General features: G+C 39.6%; 2 protein-coding genes across 6 annotated transcripts; one reads left to right on the forward strand and one right to left on the reverse strand.

Annotated features, from left to right (window-relative positions):
• Window positions 1-661: 661 nt before the first annotated feature.
• Window positions 662-21,925, reverse strand: LOC117947013 (kelch-like protein 12). 5 transcript variants are annotated; one of them, XR_004657138.1, is made up of 13 exons: window positions 9,450-9,746; window positions 9,243-9,353; window positions 8,483-8,709; window positions 7,767-7,920; window positions 6,667-6,884; window positions 5,745-5,894; window positions 5,518-5,632; window positions 5,309-5,415; window positions 5,026-5,221; window positions 4,724-4,882; window positions 3,773-3,875; window positions 3,506-3,692; window positions 662-2,015 (listed from the first exon to the last, which is right to left on the reverse strand). XR_004657138.1 is itself a non-coding variant. In XM_034875553.1 (13 exons), exons 2-13 carry the CDS (start codon window positions 9,298-9,300, stop codon window positions 1,889-1,891), a joined length of 1,797 nt encoding a protein of 598 aa, XP_034731444.1. In that variant the 5' UTR covers window positions 9,301-9,353; window positions 9,450-9,744; the 3' UTR covers window positions 662-1,888. The 5 variants fall into 5 exon arrangements, 4 of the variants coding, with proteins under 4 accessions (XP_034731444.1, XP_034731446.1, XP_034731447.1 ...); XM_034875553.1 differs by having other exon boundaries at window positions 3,777-3,875; window positions 9,450-9,744; XM_034875555.1 differs by lacking the exons at window positions 9,243-9,353; window positions 9,450-9,746 and adding an exon at window positions 21,678-21,925 and having other exon boundaries at window positions 3,777-3,875.
• On the forward strand, window positions 9,994-18,291 carry ptpn1 (protein tyrosine phosphatase non-receptor type 1). The gene is made up of 9 exons (XM_034875574.1): window positions 9,994-10,305; window positions 11,316-11,406; window positions 13,273-13,373; window positions 14,104-14,202; window positions 14,287-14,424; window positions 14,554-14,763; window positions 15,254-15,415; window positions 15,727-15,884; window positions 16,381-18,291. The coding sequence occupies exons 1-9, from the start codon at window positions 10,249-10,251 to the stop codon at window positions 16,652-16,654; spliced, it is 1,290 nt and encodes a 429-aa protein (XP_034731465.1). The 5' UTR covers window positions 9,994-10,248; the 3' UTR covers window positions 16,655-18,291.
• Window positions 21,926-21,976: the final 51 nt, after the last annotated feature.

Here is a 21,976-nt window from a genome sequence, read left to right on the forward strand (position 1 = left end):
TTGTAATTTATATATAAAAAATACTGCTTTTTTATGTACTATATCTAACAAAAACACTGCTGTTTTATGTACTATATCCAACAATAAATACTGCTTTTTTTGGTACTATACCTAACAAAAAATACTGCTCTTTTATGAACTATATCTAACAAAATATACTGCTCTTTTATGTACTACATCTAACAAAAAACACTGCTGTTTTATGTACTATATCTAACAAAAAATAGTGCTCTTTTATGTACTATATCTAACAAAAAATAGTGCTCTTTTATGTACTATATCTAACAAAAAATACTGCTCTTTTATGTACTATATCTGACAAAAATACTGCTCTTTTATGTACTATATCTAACAAAAAATACTGCTCTTTTATGTACTATATATATTCCGAAAATGAAGACATTCAATGCCCAGGTGTACACCATGGACCGTTAATAATAATTAAAAATAAACATACAGTCTATGGTCTACACTCACGCAGTCACTTGTTTTGGGTTTTACCACTTAGCGAAGGAAGGCAATATTAAATATTCTTTAAAACTCCATCCATGGTGGCCTCTTGCTAAGTGTCATTCATTTTGCATGTCTTTAATCTTAAACTTAAAAAGTATTGGACAAATGAAAATGTTCCTGATGAGGGTGCTGGATGAAGAGGACCAAAAAAGGTATTAGAACTTATTCGGATGGAACATGAATGTTTGTACGAAATTTCAAAGCACATCGATTAAATAGATGTTGAGACATTTAGTTCAAATTCACAAATATAAACCTTATTATGTCATCCAGCCATTTTTTGGTAATTAGGTAGCATGTGGACATTCAGTTTTCATGTTAAAATGGCACACAGGGATGTGATGGATGTGCCTACCTTGTACAGTTTGGTGAACTTGAGACATCAAACTGCTTCAAGTGGACGGGTGACTCGTCACATTTGCTCTGTGGATGTGAGCGATGATGACTCACTGCCGCTGACTCAGCTGACGACGTGTGAAGCGAACACACAGTTTTGTCTCTCTGCTTCACTTATCGGGAGTTTACAGACCGAGGATGAAAGGTGTCAGTTCTAAGTGTTTTTATTCACTTCGCAGGCAACAGTGATGCTAGGATTTTGCGTCCTACATGAAGATACCCAAATTTATGAGCTGAGGAAGAAGAAATTAAAATCACATGCACCTCATACTTGTTACTTTGGGATTTTTCAGGGACAAAATAACCTAAGTCAACTGGTACAATTCAGTCATTTTCTAAAACAATATTGATCTCTAAATTTATATTCTGAGCAACAAAACTTAATAAACCGTCTGTATGTGACTCTAGAAGCACTGTTTACAGAAGGGCTTGAATTACTGACCCATTAAGGACCTTACAAATGCCAAATAAGTACAATCGATAATAAGCCAATGTACTGGAACTATCGTCAAAGTTAAATGGGAGGCAACACGGATGTTCACTGTTTGATGTAGGCCAAAGTTATAAGGCATAAAGCAGCAACTGGAGTCTAAATCAACTCCATCTTTTTTCTGTTATGATGAGTAGAAATATATTGCACTTTGAAGACAAAATGAAAAAATAATCTCACAGGTAACGAAAGCAACAAGTACCACCGAAGAGAGTCATGCAAGTGGCGATGGGCTCCTTGGAGGCCTCTTTTGAGGTGAAGACCACCACGGCGAAGCTGAATCTCCGTTGCACAGTCCAACTGTCGAAGGGTTGACCGTCCAGGAGAGAAGGCAGCCCAAACTGCTGCACCTATTCTGTCTTTGAGAGTACTTATTTGCATTCTGGCAAACACACGTCTCCCTTTTGTGTGGCTCTCTTTTAGTGGCATTTTACCAAAGTCTAGCTGCGTGTCTTCCCTTGCTCTTGTGGTTCTTGTTCTTGGCAAAGATCACTTTTCTCGTAGAACACAGACGCCGGCGTCACACCGCTGCGTCGCCATCGAGGTGACGACCTCCCAGGAGTCGATAACTGGGTCGTAACATTCGATACTGCTGAGGAGGGAGTTCCCATCATATCTGCAGAGAGAAGTGAGACAAAGGGAGAGGAACTGAGAGTTTGAACCACAACAATCAGCACTGCTCAGTTGAGAATGACACAAAAATATAATTATCCCAATGAACTTGATAACTTGTCCAAAAAGAAGATGAAAGTAAAGTGTTAAAATACACTTGCAGCTATTTTTTTTTTTTTATTCTTTCTAAAATAAACCTCAGGTGCCCATATGAACATTTAAAGGTTAATGCAATTTCTCCTGTTTAAACAGACCATTGGAATATCTCTTCCTAAACCTCTTTCAATGTAAGTGATGGGGATCAAATCCATTTTCCTCTTCTTGTTCCAAAATATATTCAGAGGTTCATCTAAAGCAAGGATGAGGCTCCAGGAACCCGAGTTAGATCAATCTAGTGGATTATTTCTCATGATTCATTTCATGATTTCATGATTTTCATGAAGTTTGCAGGCTTATCAGACGGAAAAACACTACACTGATGTTTATAATTCTATGAGGTAGGATTTTAATACTCTAGGAAGTTATAACAGCGGAAATCGAGGCAACAAACAGCAGGTTCTCGCAAACTGAAACTTACCCGTTCAAACTGCACCTTGGCCCATAAAATTAAATTTAAAAAACCCTCTCTATCCCGTAATGTCTCTAAATGTAGCACTCTTAGTAGATCTGCATATTTGATGAAGTTGGGATCTTGGGGTTGTAGCCACATGATTGAATACACTTATTGTAATTCACTTTGGACATTAGTGGTAAAAGTGGTATTCATGGTTCTAATTAATCGACCAGGAATGGGCTCTTGCATGTATTTGATTGGCCAACAACACTTTTCCAGATGGTGTGCCAAATAATTTCTAATAAATAATTTAATAATACTTAATACTGTTTATTGATCCCCAGTGGGGAAATTACAATTTACATTCTTTTTTGTTACTAATCACTACACACAGACCTGAAATACACACACATGCTCAGTACCTATTCAGGTAGAGGCTGGTTCAACTTTCTTGTCGGAGCCCTCTGCAACAAAATCAAAAATCTTTGCACTGAATGCATTGAAGCCAAATCATGTATTCCAAAGGTACAGACTTTTTGAGTACAAATTTCCCTATTTTATTTTATTTTATTTCCCTGAACAGTGTCTGCTTGCTCAGCCGCAGTGGGGGGCATGCCTGTTAGTTGAACTGCTGGGACGAAACACCAGCAATAAACTTGATTCAGCATTCTTCAGGATGCATTTTTGTGCGGAGCAAAAACTGTTGATTTTGTTCCCAATTTCTTACAGTGTAGTTGTGCTACGAGGGTATCCTTCAGGGCTCGTACAGTCTATATCGACCACGTTCCATTTAAAGGATAGTTCCTGTGCTGCCGGAGGTTATGCCGGATGTCCCTCATTTTTGGCCGGATGTCTGTCTCCTTTAGCTTTCTTTGTGTTGCCATTCTAGACTCCGGTCGATTTGAGAAATTTGAGAAAGACATTTGGACACTCTTTCTTACCCAGCGATGGCGTAGAGACGTCCTCTGAGAACAGTTGCTCCTACGTAACACCGAGGCGTCGTCATGCTGGCTACAGTGGTCCAAAAGTCTGTTCTGATGTTGTAAACCTCAACAGAGTCGAGGTGTGAAACACCATCAAAGCCTCCCACTACGTAGATGTGGTCGTTGAGTAAAGCCACACCAGCCCCTGAAAACAGCAGAAAGGTCTCAGATAAACAGTAACACACACACTTAGCTGTCACTTTTGACTTCATTCTGTTTTCTTACCTACCTGACCGCTTGGTGGCCATTGGTGTAACACTTGTCCAGTGGCCTGTGTGTGGGTCATACCGCTCCACTGAATTCAGGATATTTAGGCCATCGTATCCACCTATGAGGAAACATCAGGAAATGACAGTAGAGCTAGTGCATTAATTAGTGCATTATTTGACTGACAGAAAAATAATCGCCAACTATTTTTAATAATCAAGTATTCATTATTTTTGTATTTCTTTGTCTTATATAAATCTTTATAGAATATCTGCAAATTAAATTAATCTCAACCAATGGTAAATTGTCAGATGAATCAATAATGATAAGTGAATAATTGTTAGCTAGATGCTGAGACCAGTTTACTTCATTTTCTCACACATAAAGTCATAAGTCATCTACTGTATTGGCCTGAATGTATTGTTTTGTATTGTATTGTTTTCATGACACCAGACATTCATCAGTGTTAAGACCAAGAGTGTTGCATTATGGGTTGTTTGATTAATGTTGCTGGATTAGCAAGAGTCTTCAACTCTGTTTATACTGGATCTTTAAGAGTGAGTCAACCATCAAAGCATTATTTAGTCCAAAGCCCATTTAAACTGACATCAAATTCAGAGGGGGAGTATCCTTACGTCTTTGGTTCAGAAATGGACCGTGAACTCAATCACCTATCAAGAATTACCGCTGATGAGTCTGAACAATTTTTACTTCTGGAGAACTTCATTTTAACAGATTCTAAGAGCCAGACAAGAGAGAGAGTGAGGATGGGTGACTGTGGGATTGATGTTTGCGTTAATGCCATTGTTTCACTTTGGGGGCTTCAAGGACCCTCTTTCCCTTGGATTAATAGTATCTGAATGTTCCTGAAAGGACAGGTGTTGTATCTTCAGTCTAAAAACAGATATTGGACAAGGAGGGGTGGGAAAGTGATTTAAAAAATGAGATTTCAGGATTATCTGTCCATACCTAGACAGTATATGAGGCCACTGGCCACCACCAGACCAGCTCCTTCTCTAGCTGTCTGCATATCTCCCAGCATGCTCCATTGGTCAATGTTTGGGTCATATCGCTCCATGCTGGTGTGACGCCTGCTGCCATCGAAGCCACCGGCAACATAGATCATGTCTGTCAAGAGCCATATAAGATGGAATAAAATATTGTATAGCTTTCTGAGAGAGAAGAAAACATTCACAGGATTTTACCGAAAGGAAACATCTGCGAAGGCGTGAGGCATTTGGAAAGAAAACAAAAAACAGATAAACGCTTACCTCCGAGTGTCGTGGCTCCAGCGAGGCCACGGCGCACATTCATGGTGGCGACGGTGTACCAAACACCGTCCTCGTCCGCGGTGTAGTCCAGGCACTCCACGGAGCTGAGCCTAGACCGGCCATCGTAGCCTCCGATCACATAAACCCGATCGTGGAGAGACACCGTGGCGACGTAACGCCTTTTACGTGCAATGTTCTGTAAAGACACACCTCTGTGTATTAGCCCAACCCACTTGGATAAAAAGAACATCACAAGACTTGCTTTCAAATAGTCAATACGTACAGGAAGGGAGCTCCATTCTTGCGTTTTCGGGTCATATTTCTCAACTATGTCTATTGGTGATTGCTGGCTGCCAAACCCGCCTATAACCAACAGGACTTCTTTGGCACCTGAAAAGACCCATACATCCCTTTTACTCAGTGTGGATAACAAAGTAGGAATATAGGAAACATGCGTATAGCTAAATTGCTTCTAAAAGAAAGGAATCCCACCTAATCTAGCTTGTGTGCGTGGGCCCTGCATCTCACTCCTTAGCTCTGGTCTTAAGTGGAATTTCTTGGCTTCATCGACAAGGTCTCGACATGGCAGGCTACACCGAATGAGGGGCTAAAACGTGTCAAAACTTGCGTAATTATGGTGGTTACTGTGATAAATACTTCAACATGTAATCCAAGCATGGTGTGGGATAAGACAAGTTGCGGAGTGTCGCCAGGCTCACCTCAGCATCAATGACATCTGTAATGTAGCGGGGGGTGAGGAGCGGCATTCGAACAAACTCGAGCATGTCTGGCAGGTAGGGCTCTCGCTCTTTTCGGTTGTGTTTGACCCAGTTTAACACGGCTTCAAATACAGGCTCCTCTGAGTCCACCTACATAGTACAACATACAGTCAGAAGAATTACATTCAAGATCAAAAATCAACAGTTAGCTGACAACTGCTGGATAATATTTATTAGTCTGGCTAGACCCTCCATTTAGAACTATCATCCTTAATTGTTCAGCAATTGCAATTCTCTGTGTTGAGTGCAAAGACACAGTCTGCAAAAATGCAGTCTGTTGAAGGTGAAAAAAACCATACATTCCTCACATGAGAAAGATGACCGATTTTTTTTACTAAGGGGAAAATATGCGGGACTGTAAATTACATGTATAGTCTATTTTTTTGGGTTTTGTTTTTTAACAAAATAACAGGAAGAACCATTTCAGAGGTTTGATGATCTATAAATCAGTGTGATAATAACTGTTTTCGTAAAGCAAGGTGTGCGGTTGGGAATAGGAATTTCCTGTGCACAAAGGCAATTTCTTTGTCAACTCAATCTGCAAAAGTGAGTGGAATTTAGGGGGGGGGGGGCACTGACTGAGATTACAGCAGGTTGGTACTCGCGTTTCTCTTTTTGCACTAAGTTGCTTGAAAGATAATAAGTAAGCTGTGAAAGCCAGGTGACACTCTACTATTTCAGTCAAGTTAATTTTGAGGCTTCTGAGCACTAATTCATAGAAGTACTGGGGGGCAAATAGGTCATATTGGTTTTAGTTATTTCAAATAACATATTTAGTTATCTACAGGGTCAACCGATCAAACAGCATCCACAGTACAGCTGACAGTAACGTACCAAACATAGTGACATCCAGTTCTCTTACCTGGATTTCGTCACATTTGATGAGCTTTTCAACTTCTGTCTGGCTGAGCAGCATGAACTCCTCATGCTGAACCACCTCGGAGAAATGCTTCTGGGAAAAGAGCTCGGCGGCCTGCATCAGGTCCAGGCAGGTGTGAGTTTCGGCAAAGTCTCGAATGCCCAGGCAGTTGGAGGGATCAAGCTGACCCTCCAAAAAATCACAACATGCTCTTTTTACCCCTGAGGAAAACAAAGACATGTATTTGTATATACAGTAAACACACATGTATCATTCAATCCTGATAGACGGGACTCTCATGTCATTCAACACCTCTTAATTTGAAAATGCCAAAGCCGTTTCATTTCATTGCAGGGTTTATTAAACAAGACATATCATGCTTATTTTAAGGTTGATACTTTTACTTTGGCCTTTACTAAAACAATGTTGTAATTTTTTACTTTGGGGGTTTGGGGTATTTATATTGAACCTGCACGTGACATGGAAGAGGGAACCATATGTCTTATTGGCTTGTTGAATCCAGGCAGCCCACCCACAATTAACTGTGATGTACTATTTCACTGTTTGTGGGTTGGTTGGCCCTCTAGATAGCCAAATGTGTGTGAACAAGCAATGAAATTAAGTTTCTCATGCTCTGTCCCCTTTAAGTTAAATGTAAGACCTTTATAAATACCACATAGAATTTTATTTTTGGAAAATCAGTCAGGATTATATGGCATAATATGGAATTATTTAGTATAATATCACTTTTCAACAGTTCCCAGCAGTATAGAACAAGAATTCCTGATAATATGATTAAATGTATGTGACTCAGGTAAGGAGCATAAATTGGATGGATGGATGAACCAATTTAAAGTTTTTGCTAAAACTGATATTTGACAATGAACTTCCTAGCTGCTGTAACTAGCAGTGGTGACAGCGTTTGCCACAGGTTGTTTGATGCTGACTGAAACTAAAAAGAATTGAACTGCCTCCTACAACAATTCAGCTTTAGTTTATAGGTGATACCTGCAGATACCCTCTGTCTACACTCACAACAACATCAGCTGGCTTAAGGACACACACTTTTCAAGTGAAGGTACGGCAGGCACTCCTAAAGTTACCTTTGAGCTGAAGTAAGCACGCTGCAGGAAGCAGTTCTTGTACGTTCTCCACTGTGACTAACACTGTTTCTGTGTACACAAAGTCTAACAGGATCTCCATAGTCGCTGCAGTGAGCCCCTGAATGTCGACAAAAGATTTCCCCTTTTCTGCAAGCTGCAGAGTCACAAAAACAGAAACTATCAGGTGCAATGACAAGAAACATAACACTGAGGGATTAGTTATAGGCTGTAGCAATTCTTATAACTGTCTTGTCAACTGTGTCTTTTTAGTTAAGTCAAACACTGGCTTATCCCTCCTATTAGCTATTATTTTGAAAACCTGATGGTCTATAGTGTAATTTTACACCTTGGTCTAGTCTGTGAACACATCTATTTCCTGTCTCTGCGTCCTCCAACTCAGAAGGATTTTTAACCCTAACTGTAAGGACTGAGGGTGTTGTGTGATCTACAGATTGTAAAGCCCCTTCAGGCAAATTTGTGATATTGGGCTATAAAAATAAAATGACTTGACCACCTAGACCTAGAGACTCTCAGATAAACAGAGTGAAGAATAGTCGGATTATATTCAGATATGTTTATATTTTCTTCTGGAAATAGATACCTTTGTTCTCCTAATTGTATCAAGCCATGTGTAGCTAATATGTGTATGTATGTATGTATGTAAAGGCAAACACTTCAAGGCATTTTTCTGAGCACTCCAACATTTTTAGCATTACCTCACTGGTGAACATGGCACAAAAGTAGTCGCTGCAGGCGGCCAAGACAATCCGGTGAGCCGGAAAATCTGTGTTCTCCACTCTCAAAGTGATATCACAGAGTGTGTTGCTCTTGCGAAGTGAGTTCATGGCATTGAGGATGGATTTGGCATGGGAGTTGGTCATGATGTCTTTGGGAGCCATGCTGCCTTGAGAATCTCTCAAGGATCTCAAACCACTCCAGGAATCTAAAAGAGAGAGACAAGCTTTGTTGAGAACGATCTTCGGGAGACACGTCTTTATAGTCACCCTTCACTACATAATTTGCACATGCAGCACTTACTATATGCACTTACTATATGTGTAGTCCTTTGGTGAGTTTAAATGGGTGTTTAATGTGTATTTGAGATTCAAACTGGTGTATGTAAAAATGCATTTAATGTTATGAGGTATTGGTGCTTAAGCTAAAAATGTCCAAATTATGTGATTTCAAATTCATTCCAGGGGATAATATTACACTAATGTATATGTTACTAATTTATTTGATAGCTGTAGTCAGCAGATTAAGATGTGTCATGCAAATGATATGGTAAACTAATAAATAGCCCTTTCTTCAGTTACAGGACTTTAATATATACATACATATATACGTAGCTATGTACTGTATATATAGCGTTACTTGTGCTAATAATTTAATGTTACTGTAGTGACATTATTGAATGCAGGAGTTTTCATTTTTAATTAAGTAATTTTGCATCGTGGTATTGCTAATGCAACTTACCGTTAAAAGATTTGAATACTTTTTCCACCACTGGGAGGCAATAACTATAGCTACACATTAGCAAGCAACAGCCAACGACAGCTGAGGGCTAACGCCAACGCTAGACAACAACTAGGAAAACACAGGCAAATAAAGTGAGCCAATGGCTAGAAGAAGACAACACATGAAGCGACACACAGAAGAACTTGTCAAGAATTTGAATAATACCTCTCTCAGCAGTAAAGCTGTATCAAAACGTCTAGCTAAGTTACGTTGCTAGCTAACGTTAGTAGCACCAAAGTCCCTTGTCCCAGTTCCTGCTGTCAGTCACACTGTCTGGAGAAAAGCCACTGAACTACAGCGAATCCATGATGACCCCGGAAAAGTGACACTATGCACGGGCCTTCTTGAAGACATAAATGTTTACAATGTCAACATGAATTCCATATCGTCCTCGGTGCGAGTTTAAACCAGCTAGAAGATTTCGTTGACTAAACTGCAGCAGGTCACAGCAGCAGAGACTCCACAGATTGGACGTAAACAGACCATTACGTGAGTGTACGTGCGCGCTCCCAGAGGCGGACGCGTCACGTTCCAGGCATAAAATGCCTTCCGCGCGTCCTCGCTGGTCTATCTCTACAGCTGCCGTTGGAATAGTTAAGTGACTGTTTCTTTCAAATAAATTTATATTCTGCTTTTATAAGGACATTTAAATACAGATTCATACCCGGAGAACACGGGGCGGATTATAATCTCTTAAAAAAAACCAAACATATTCTGCTCTTTAACGGCCACCAGCGGACGGCGGCTACACCGTGTAGGAGGAGCCAGCGGCGTGTTTCCGCTACACCAGGCCGACAGAGTTAATCTATGCTGCCGTACTGAGAATTACAGGATATTGGTGGAACAGTTCGCTGCTATTGCGGGACACTCTTAGAGTACACATTTTTTTTTTATCACCGGGGAGCTGGGGTTGTCCATATCCGGGGAAAAAGAAGACGAAGGAGTGGCAGCTGGACTGTCAGAAATGGAAGCCGAGTTTCGGGAAATCGATGACAACGGGAGTTGGAGCGCCATTTATCAGGTAGGACCTCCGGCAAAATCAAGGTGGAAATGGACTGGTGGTTAGTGAAGCTGCCACTTTTAGGCCATATGGTAGCGAATGCCCTATGCTTCCTGCAGCAGCGTAGCTACCATGTGATTTAGTTATAAGCCTTGTTCGTGACGACTGCTCGGATCAATTCGATGATTGATGTGTCTGCCTGGGTCTCAAGCAAGCAGCACATCCCATCAGTAAACTGTTCCATTCACGTCAGTGTGGAAATGAAGAAGTACTCAAGTACTACAAGTAAAAGTCCTGCATTCAAAATCTTAACTTAACTAAAAGTACAAAAGTATCAAGATAGCATCAACATATTGTTACATTACCAAAAGTAAAAGTAGTCATTTTAAGGGCAGAATGTCCCATTTCAGAACCACATGTATAATATGACTTGATTGTAATGAGTGATTCATTAATGTGTAAGCATCATTAATGTTGCAGCTGGTAAATGTGGGGCTCATTACAGCAACTTTATAATACTGGGTATATTAACCTAGATATCCTCGATCATAATTTATTAGTTGGTACATTTTTTGTATTAATAATATCAGAAATAACTAATGTTGGTAAGTAAATGTAGTGGAGTGAAAAGTACAATATTGTAGCATAAAATGGAAATACTCATAGTATAGTATTAAGTATTTTCAATGGTTTGTCCACAGTTTCTGGCACAAAATGTCTATTAATTACAGCTAAGAGTGAATCAGGTGTTGTTATTACATGGTTACTGTTTATTCAGACATGTGTGCTAACATGTTCAACACACACACACACACACACACCCCTGAACCAATGACACTTTTAGGGAATTGATAGTTTTTTTAAAATAAAGTAATGAAGGAAGTGTCCCCTTTCAATATTCTTTAACCAGGCTTTCATTCTGTTTTAAAGCATCTAACAGCCGAGGCAACATACCCTGGATCCTGCACTGCTCGTGTTGTGTTACACCTTTAATGTCATGGAAATGTTATTTTTTTTCTATTCTGTCACAGGAGATTCGTCAGCAGTCATGTGAACTCCCTTGCAAGGTTGCCAAATTACCTGAAAACAAGAATCGGAATCGTTACAGAGATGTTAGCCCATGTAAGTTTCTTCTCTTTTGTCTGACTGAATGCACCGGCCCAAACAGCGTGCATGTTTAAATATTCCTTAAAATAGCTGACAGCTTTGTAATCTGCTATTTCTGTTCAAACATCAGGCAGTGGTGACTTATTCCTTAAAGTTACAGCAGCATCATGCTTGACTGAGTCTTCGGTTGAGTGGTAAACAAACATGCCAGCTAACTATGGCAAGCCATTTTAACATTTAATAGGTAGACTGGATATGTAATGCAGATATCTGTAATTCAACTCTTTCTATTTGAAAAGAACAATTGAGATATGCACAATTACATTCTTCCTATCTACAATTGTCATTTAAGATATCCACAATGTAATTCCTACTAGTACAAATGACATCACATTTCCCATTCATGTGTATGGGCCTTTCATTTTCAGATATCCACAACGTCATTCTTCCTATATCTGCAATAGAATTATTACTCGGAAGAAGTCCCATTTCAGCAACACAATTGTTACTAGTCAAAAATCAAGTGAGCCATTTTGGCATTTACTATTATCTTTTTGGGTAATCTGTGCTCATTACGTGTCCATAATTACATTTTCATTAGTCAGAATGTATTTTGCATAGTCAAATTCACAATATGGATATCTAACAGAGTTTTGAATAGTAACAATTATATTGTAGATATATAAAATGGGAGTTCTTCCTAGTAATAATTCTATTGCAGATATCTGGAATGTTCATTCTGGATAGGAAGAAGGAAGTTGTAGATATCTGATATTTTGACTAGGAAGTGTTGAATTATGGATATCTGCAATAAATATCTAGTCTAGCTATTACATGTTTAAACTGCCAATTCGAATTATATCTTTTATTTAGTTTTGACCAGTACAGTCAAAGTTGTATTTATCTTGAAATACAATTTCTGCTAGTAAAAAAGTTAATGTGGACTTCTTTATTTACCATTCTACCTAGTGACAATACAACTTATTTTATGCCAAAAGCTAACTTCTGTTTGACCCCAGTCATTTGAAATAACACAACGTCAGTGTTACACAACAGGCAGCACATTGCATCACCATAATAAAGGATGTGACTCCCAGATAATAACGTTTGCTCTCTTTTTAAGAGCTGCTTTATTACTGTGAATTTATTTACAAAGTAAAGTTCTAATGAAAATACAAGAGAGAAGTAACTGTAGAAAATGAATCCCGCCAATTTGCCCGTACTGTCTTTAACCAACGGTAAGTACACAAGTACACATGTTGTCACTATGAACTAAAAAAGTAAAGAGTTGATGAAAACATCAGTAGATTGTATTCACATTTTAAGTTTGATTTTGCCAAAATACATATATGTGTTTAGAATTTATTCTCATCATTTTATTATTGAAAGCACTTTCTAAATATTGTCTAAGAAAGGCAACATATAAGTACATTTAACTGTTATTATATATCATTTGTGTTCAGCCATCCTCGCAGGCCCAATGCTTTTAACTAAAGTGTCTATGTATCTATTGATATACTACTACATATACTGCGTAAAGTGTTTTTTCTGGAATATTAAAATTCAACAGCTGAACAATGTGGTTTCCTCTTATTCACACTGACTAAGATATGCAAATTGTTACTGTACTGTATGCGTGCCCTCAAGTGTGTTCAAATATGAACATCAGTAACCTGAAACTTGGTCATGCCGTTTACGTTTCTAACCAAAATATCCATCTCAGTAATAAAAAGCTAATTCTCGGTTTTGTTCAAAGACCGACTGGTCACATGTTCTCAGCAGCTGCGTTGGTCTCAACTACAGTTCCCCCGAGGGTTGGGGCATGTTCAAAACAAAAGAGAATATCTTCATGTTTCTTTTTTATCCCCCTCTTCTCCTCAGTTGACCACAGCAGAATATATCTGCAGCTGGGTACAAATGACTACATTAATGCCAGCCTGATAACAGTAGAAGAGGCGAAGAGGAACTACATCCTCACTCAGGTAAGCGAGATTCAGGACACATAATTCACACCTGTTATTTGCATGTAATATTGTGTCATTAGCATGGAAGCGGGGTGAGAGCACTACCTGTGCCCTGACTTATACATGCAAAGACTTCACTGTGATGTGGGCGGTATTTCAAAAAAATAAATACACATACAATGAGACAAAGATATTTAGCCCACACTCGTTATTTTATCAATAATAGAAACATCTAAATAACACACAATTCAACAGCACCTTCCTCCCAAAGATATCATCTATGATTAAAAACCTGCATGAAGGTAGGATTCATTGCAAGCAGAAGTTATAAAAAAGTTCTTAAAGCTGTATACAACTATGTTTATAGTGTGCTATAAACCATTAATTTCATGTTTTGGGTGCTGATAAAGTAATTTTAATTATACATTACTCACTACTGCTCCCAAAGCTTGGTGCTGTGACTCTGATTAGTGTATTTTATCAGCTATTCTCGTCTCTCATCTGGATTTTTAGCAGCTGGACAGTAAGAGTAGTGAGTTGCCCCCTTGGTCATTAGTATACAACTGAAGTTTCAATTTAATTTTGTGTGTAAGAACAAAATAATAAGTAACATTAAGATGTTTAATGTCTGGGATTGTCTATGTACCTCCAGAAATTCTAAATTGAATTCTTGAATAGATTCACTGTTCTTGTTTAGTTATAGTAAGAATAAAATTCCCATTTAACATAACACTCACTCTTTTTTTAGGGACCCCTTCCAAATACATGTGGCAACTTCTGGGAGATGGTGTGGGAGCAGCGGTCCCGCGGTGTGGTGATGCTGAACCGAGTCATCGAGAAAGGATCTGTAAGCAGAGGCTTCTTTTCCACTTGGCTTTTTACTGCTTTTCTCTTTCTGTCATGTCTCATGTGCACCTCTGTTGGGTTTTAGGTGAAGTGTGCCCAATATTGGCCACACAGAGAGGAGAGAGATGCTATCTTTGAAGATACAAATTTCAAGCTCACACTCATCTCAGAAGACATCAAATCTTACTACACAGTCCGTCAGCTGGAGTTGGAAAATCTGTCTGTAAGTGCTTTCTCCTCTACAGATTTTTGTGTGTGTGTGTGTGTGTGTGTGTGTACTCTAGGCCTGTGAGTCCTGGTCTCTACTTTGGTCTTTTAATTCTTCTTTGCATGTCTGATCTTCCTTTTATAGACTCAAGAGACTCGTGAGATTTTACATTTTCACTACACCACTTGGCCTGACTTCGGGGTACCGGAGTCTCCTGCCTCCTTCCTTAACTTCCTGTTCAAGGTGCGGGAGTCGGGTTGTCTGAATTCAGACCAGGGACCAGTGGTGGTGCACTGCAGCGCCGGCATCGGACGCTCCGGGACCTTTTGTCTCGTGGACACCTGCCTTTTGCTGGTTTGTACAGAGCTCTGCAGTTGAGAATACACAACGTCACATCTATCTGTCTGCCTGTCGGTCTCCTTCTGTTAAAAAACTAGAGAAACACAAGATGACTTGATCATTGAGCTGCAGAGATTAATCAATGTCATATAATGTTACATACTATTAAATTAACCGCCAACTATTTTGATAATTGGTTTTGAGTCTTTCATGAAAAGAATTCTCTAGAAATTCTCTGATTCCAGCTTCTTAAATGTTCTAGATTATTTCCTCCTCTGACAGTAGAGTGAATATCTTTTGAGTTGTGGACAAAAGTTGGTCAACAATGATTGACATTTTAAACCATTTCTGACATTTTATAGATCAAACAACTAATCAATGAATCGAGAAATTTAACAGACATTGACAATGAAAATAAGCTTTAGCTGCAGTTCAGTTGCCACTGTTACATTTATAAGCTAGGATTTGACCGTTACGTACCGAATGTCTTTGCTGTATCGTGTAGATGTCCATCCGTAAGGACCCGTCTTCAGTGAGCATTCGTGACGTGCTGCTGGAGATGCGACGCTATCGAATGGGCTTGATTCAGACAGCCGATCAACTTCGCTTCTCCTACCTTGCTGTCATTGAAGGTGCCAAGTACATCAAGGGAGACACCTCTCTGCAGGCAAGTCCTTCCTCTCTAGTCTGCTCTTTGTTCTTAAGGTACAAGTGGTGTATAAATGCAAATGCAGAGTTGGATCTATGTGTATCTGCCCACTGCACAAAGTGCTCAAACTACTTAAACAACTATATTGTATATGTTTGTCTCCATTTTGGTAGTTGTTTATTCCTATTATTGTTTGATATGTTAGTTTGTGTGTATGCACCCAAGGCACTCACCAAGGCAAATTCCATTAAGTTCCACTACTGTGTTGTTTTTATTTAATTGAAAGTATTTTTTGCAAATACTCAAAGGGATTTTGCTTTTTTCTCAAGGCGTGGAAAGAGCTCTCAAACGAGGAAGATGATCCTCCAGAGTTCACCCCTCCGCCTCCTCTTCCTCCACCGAGAGACCCTCAAAACGGCAAAGTTGAGCCATCCTTTTTCCCGGAAAATGATAAGATCATTCAACAGATGGAGATCCACAGTCTGGGGTAATCATCCAAATAATGTTTTGGAAAGATTTAGGTTCAGTTTTTCACTCATCGTTCTTATATTTTTAAGAAGAACAGGAGTAGCCTGCACCAGCTACTTGTAAACCAGCTGGATGATGGTATGAGGACTACCTGACAAAACTTTAGTTCTGATTATTTATTTAGAGGTGCTCACTTGGAGGAACAGCAGCCCATCAAGCGTTGGCCATATTCCATTTTAACTTTTCTGAATGTCTCATATTAGCAAGCTAAGTCTTGCTTCAGTTAGATGCACTGCTCTCACACTTGGCATTAACTGGACATAAACTTTAGTAACAACTGTAGTTTGTGGGCTTTAACCCAGTTTCATTTAGTAGTATAACTAGGCTACATTTGAACTTCAAAAAGCTGTTACAACCAGCTCTAGAACGGTTTGTCACAGAAACATCCAACTGTTATATCCATCTTATACAACCAAACTGCTTGGGGACATGACATTCTGCTCTACTCTGCACAGGACCTCACAAGAGTCGGAGGTGCGAAAGAGGAACGTTGCCGCCCCCCAGCCTCCTCCTGACGGTGCCGAGCAGCTCGATGACCGCATGGGTATCGTAGATCATACCTCCAAAGCTCCAACCGAATCCCAGCAGCAGGAGACGGGGGCGGCAGTGGAGCAACCAAAGGAAAGCTCTCCTGTGCCGGGGACTTGGTCCCCTCTACTAACCAACGTGTGCCTGTGCACGGTGCTGGCTCTCAGTGCTTACGTCTGTTATCGAGCCTGTTTTCACTGATCCTGCCCTTCCTCCTCATTTTTGTTCCCCCCTGTCTCTCCACTGATGTTGCAAAGTGGACAAGGCTTGCCAATCAGCCTGCTTTGACTTTGGTTTTACTCTGCGAGTGAGTGGATTATTTGGACTTCAGCAGATTCAGGTTCGCTTTTTCACAACTGCAGTGCGAAAGTTGGTTGGCTGATTAGGAATAACAGGCTTCCACTCCTCATTACCCACCCAAACATTTCAATATGTCATCATGGATGCTCAGGGCCTCCGTTTTTTCAGGTTTCACATCCCAAATATGCGTGCCGACTGAAATGCAGACTCAACAGACGATACATGTCTGACGATACACTTAAAATAAACAGAGTTATTTAGTTATGGGTCCATATTAAACCCAACAGTAAGGTGAAGTATGGGTTATGGACGACCCTGTGCCCACTAGATAAGAGATGCATGCTGGGATGGGAATTGGATTATCTGTCCTCACTGGCAGCCTGTGTAGGTCTGTAGGAGGCATCCTAGTTGAGTACATACAGTGTGTGTGTGTGTGTGTGTTTGTAAATGTACATTTGTGTGAGTGTTAGTTAGTAGAGCTTTCTACTGATGCTTGAGTTGAATCTACTCAGTGGGAAATATGAATATAACATTTACAGTATGTCAAATGTGAGATGTAGACTGAGTTGCCTCCTGGTAACTGAGTCCCTCTGCGTCTTCTCTCCCTGGTGGCTCAACAGTGACACAGAAAGTCTTTTTTATAACAAAATGGTGCAGGGACAGGGTGGCATGTCCCATTCTCCATTAGCCTGGCATTCCCAAATTGATATTAGCAAAATCTTCTTTTTTTTATAAATAATTTCAATCAGGTTATATAACACCTTGCTTTTGCTTTTAACTGTTTTTGGAGAACATGTTTTCATTCACAGTGGATACAAATGTGTGGATGCTTTTCATGCCAAATGTGTAACATAGCCTGAATGTAACTGTTGTATGGTAATGGGGGTTCAGTTACACACAAGAATGCCAGTTTATCGAGACACAAAGTAGCTAACACCCAACTCTTTTCGCCAGCAATACAAATACTTAATAATGTGTCACCCTTTACGTTATCAAACTCTTGAGTTTGAACAGGGAACCAGGGATTTTGAACAAAACCAAAAATAAAACACCAGCACAGCAACGAGAACAGTACACCGTAGTGATGATCCGTTTCCGTATCGTGGCGTGGTCCTGAGCTGGCAATTTTGTTTTGTATGAGTTAAAGTAAGTTTTATTTTAATTTTTTTTTAAGCATGCTGCATTTGTGTATCGACAGGTTCGTCCTGAGAAGAGATTAGCTAAGCTGCTAGCATTCGGTTTAACCTTTGTGACTCGACAAAGTTCAGTACATGTTTGACAGCTGTACTTTTCTTTAGAATGTATTAAACGTCCTAAACAAGGACACACTCTTATTGGATACATATTTTTTTTTTTCAAATCCAGTTTCAGTGTGCTGATGTTTTTTGTTCTGCTTAAACAAGGGATATAATCTCAGCACCTGTGCAGCCATTGCACCAGGGTTTCCTGTTTTTCTATACTTATGCTGAGCTCAGAAACATGTATTTTTTTATTTACAATTGTTGTTTTCCTTTTTAAATAAAAAAAACGAAATCTACTGTTTACTTGTTCTGCTTTTTGGAATAGATTTATAACCCCATTCTCAGTCTCACTTCTAGAACAATGACTATGGTAACTGGAAGGGCACGATATCAAGAGTTAGCAAAAATAACATATACAAATAATTTGTGTATCTTTTTTTTTTATAGGAGCGACTTTTGTGCTCTTATGGTCCACTCTACATTTCCTTTATCATGTTGAAAAAAAACAGTATTTAACAGTATGAGTACTCAGTTGTGGAAAGTAACTAAGTATATTTAATCAAATACAATTTTGAGGTAGGCCTACTTAATAGCCTTCTTTTACTACATTGTAGAAGCCTATTTTTTTTTAGTCTACTACATTTATTTGACAGTTCTGGTTACTTTGCAGTTTCAGATTATTAATAAAAATATATATAAATCAACTAAAAAAAGGATGTTGCTGCAACATTAAAGTCCTTAATGCATCACTAATGAAAATGCAGGGATATTATTATTCAGAAATGATGCATTGCAATTTTCACTTGTAACAGAGTATCTTTACACTGAGTTATTGCTACTTCTACATACCTAAACGATCAGAGTACTTCCTCCACTACTGTGAGTACTGATAATTCTCCCAGAGAGTCTGGGTGAAGTGTTTGGAAACCACCACCAGGTGGCGGAGTTGGGCCGTAAAACTATCAGTGAACATGGAGCCTTGCCTTTATTGCAGCCCACTCTTTCCTGTTTTCTGTTTTGAACCTGGGTTTGCGCCTCAAATTTAATTACTCAATTACTTATATTTACAGTAAACGAGAGTCGGGAGTGTTCCACTATTGGCAAAACATATAGTGCCTTTGGTTTTTAATGCAATCGTGACACTACATGCCACAAATATTGCTCTGACTTCATTCAATTTCAAGTTGCTTTCCCACTACACACTGAGTATTTTTCATGAAATACTTCAAATTCTAATATCTATTCTGGCCACTCTCACCACATGCATTACTGATGCAAAATTGTTTGTTCTGAAAATACACAGTTCCCTTCAATACACACACACACAACTTGAATGTCCAAAACTGTTTATCTAAACAAAACCCAAGAATGAGTTCGGGTTTGTTTTAGTGTAAAAGATCACAACAATAATGATCAGTGAACACTAAAGGAAGGAAGAACATGTCTTGAGACACATGCATGCTTGAGTAAACTCCACCACAGTGATATAGTACAGATGATTTGGCAACGGTCTTGGCTCAAACTTCCTGTTTGGGAAATAGGAGGCAGGCACTGGTACGTACGTGCTGTACAAGAATGCAACTTATACAGAGTGAGTAATAGCACTCCCAACCACTGCTCTCTGCTGACGTCAAGCCAGCAGGCAAGCTAGAACAGGCTGCACTCATCTGCAGTAGGAAAACTACAATCAAGGTGTGACTGACAGCCGGAAGTTATCTTAAAGCCACAGTTGTTTCTTTTGAAAGTCTGAACTGACAGTGTTGTCATGACTCAGACTGTTTGTGGTAAAGGCTTATTGTGTTGCTCAACTAATTATAAGTGTCATTTGAATGGATATTGTATCAGTGTGTTACCTACCAAAGCCTACACATTAAAATGTTTGTGACTAGTGGTGAGCAAGTAAAGCTCTAAGATGAGAATGTGACAGTTCAGAGAAATGTCACTTGAACTAAAGTTAAAAGTGCACTCCCTCTTGTCCTACAGTGCCTCCCTACTCCTAACCTAATTGTGCATAATGCTGACTCCACATTCAGAATCGACTTAGAATGATATCTGCCCTGCCCTGCTGACTCTTCCAGCATGTGTTCAGTTTAGTTATTAACCTGGAACTTCCCAATAGCTGGCCAGCTGTGAGGGTGGGACAATCTTTGACTGGAAGTCTCTTTTGTAGCCTGCAGAACATTTCCAAAGGGATCCGAGCAGGCATCAGGAAATTCCTGAATGCAAGGGGAGTCAGATCTTTCCAAGTGTGACTCTGCAAAGTCTGAGTCACACACACACACACACACACCAACCAGCGTCATACAATAGAAGCTTGATAGGAGGAAGTATGAGTACACTGTCAGGTCTACCATGTCTCTTCATGCCCTTATCATTTCAAAACTTACAAAAGACAGGGGAGTGTCTTGCACTGCATTTGAGTACCGTATTTCCAGTTCATGCTGGTTTATACTTCTACTCCAATACATTACAGAGGGAAATGTACTTGTTTACTCCATTGAAATATTCTGACAGCTTACAGTAAGCCTACTAGTTACTTTTCAGATTCATATTTTAAACACGAGATTACAAAATACAACATGTATTTGGAATAGTGTGACATATTCAGCCTTATGTTTATTTGCTTTCTTGCTGAGAGATAGATAAGAACATCAATGCCACTCTTGTGTCTAATATGAAGCTTTACAACCAGCAACTGGTTAGCATAGCTTAGCATAAATACTGGAAACAGCGGGAAACAGCTAGCCTGGCTCTGTTCAAAGGTGAAAGAATCCAGCTACCAGCACCTCTGAAGCTCATTAATTAACAAAGTACATTTCCTTTGGACACTCAGGCTATTGTCATTGTGCTAAGCTAACTGGTAGGTTCCTATTTAGCATGCAGACATGAGAGTGGTAGGAGTCTTCTCAAAAAACAGTATCTAATTAGACCAAAAAACCCTGTTTGACAAGATATTTGCTTCTAGATGTTTTATGAAAGATAGTGTGTGAAACCTTTGCCCAAAATAGTCATACATTCTGCTAATGTGTTACTTAGCAAAATAAGCAATTTGCCTTTTTGCTGGGCCCCTCCTGGACTACATCAAGGACCCCTGGCGGTCCCCGGACCCCACTTTGGAAACAACTGGTCAGTTGGGGCCCCTTGTCAGCCCTCTAAACAACTCAGATGGCTTAATTCAAAGACCTGTTCTAGGACAAAAAGAGGTTTAACTATTAAACGTGTGGCCAAACTTTGTTTTTTCTTCCTTCTTTGCCCAATAATCATCGTACGACCCTTTAAATTACCTTGAGACCCTTTAGAGGGGCCTGACCAGTGGACTAAACTACCAGAACTGCATACCTTAGGTAAAAGAAGCACCATCTAAAACAGTTACTACAGTCAAATGCTACTTAGGTATTAATGGTATAAATAGGTACTAATTAACAATATAACAATGTGGTAATATCTCAGTCAGAGGGGCCATTGTCATGCAACACAAGTACTTTTACTTGTGCATATTGCTGATAATACCTTGGTACTGTGAGTATGACTTTGAAAGCAGGACTTCTACTTGTAATGAAGTATTTTTAAATTGTCGTATTGGTACTTGGGGGCGTGTGGGACTTTTGTTCTCATTAAACTGCAGCCTCTTTATCAGAAGCTACAGTTTTTTTTGTGTGTGTTACGTCTGTTGAGACACTCACCCGTGAGCAGTTCCTCTTCCTGTTCCTGTCAACCTAGCTGCTGCTGTTAAGGACCAACCGTCAAGATGCAGACATCGATTTGACATGTGGTACCTCGACTGTCATAGGCTCACTTCACGCATGTAGGTCACAGAGTAAATAATACGAGGCTGGAGTTGGTGCTTCCCCCGCATCCTTCCTCTTGCTGAACGCAGCAAGGAGTGATGACGTTCAAGACATATGGTCAACATGTAAACAAAGCTGGCTGATATGCCGGGCTCACCACAGATGTCACCGCTGTGTTCATGTGGGTTATTGTT

This window comes from Etheostoma cragini, chromosome 7, assembly GCF_013103735.1.
Source record: "Etheostoma cragini isolate CJK2018 chromosome 7, CSU_Ecrag_1.0, whole genome shotgun sequence".
NCBI lineage: Eukaryota > Metazoa > Chordata > Actinopteri > Perciformes > Percidae > Etheostoma > Etheostoma cragini.

Coding starts and splice junctions, on each gene's coding strand:
- LOC117947013 (XM_034875553.1), bottom strand. CDS start 9,300: ATGTGTAGCTATAGTTATTGCCTCCCAGTGGTGGAAAAAGTATTCAAA. Junction 5,895..6,666: donor TCAAATGTGACGAAATCCAG/GTAAGAGAACTG, acceptor TGTACTATGTAG/GTGGACTCAGAGGAGCCTGT. Junction 5,416..5,517: donor ACGCACACAAGCTAGATTAG/GTGGGATTCCTT, acceptor GGGTCTTTTCAG/GTGCCAAAGAAGTCCTGTTG.
- ptpn1 (XM_034875574.1), top strand. CDS start 10,249: ATGGAAGCCGAGTTTCGGGAAATCGATGACAACGGGAGTTGGAGCGCC. Junction 14,203..14,286: donor GAGTCATCGAGAAAGGATCT/GTAAGCAGAGGC, acceptor GTTGGGTTTTAG/GTGAAGTGTGCCCAATATTG. Junction 15,885..16,380: donor ATGGAGATCCACAGTCTGGG/GTAATCATCCAA, acceptor TACTCTGCACAG/GACCTCACAAGAGTCGGAGG.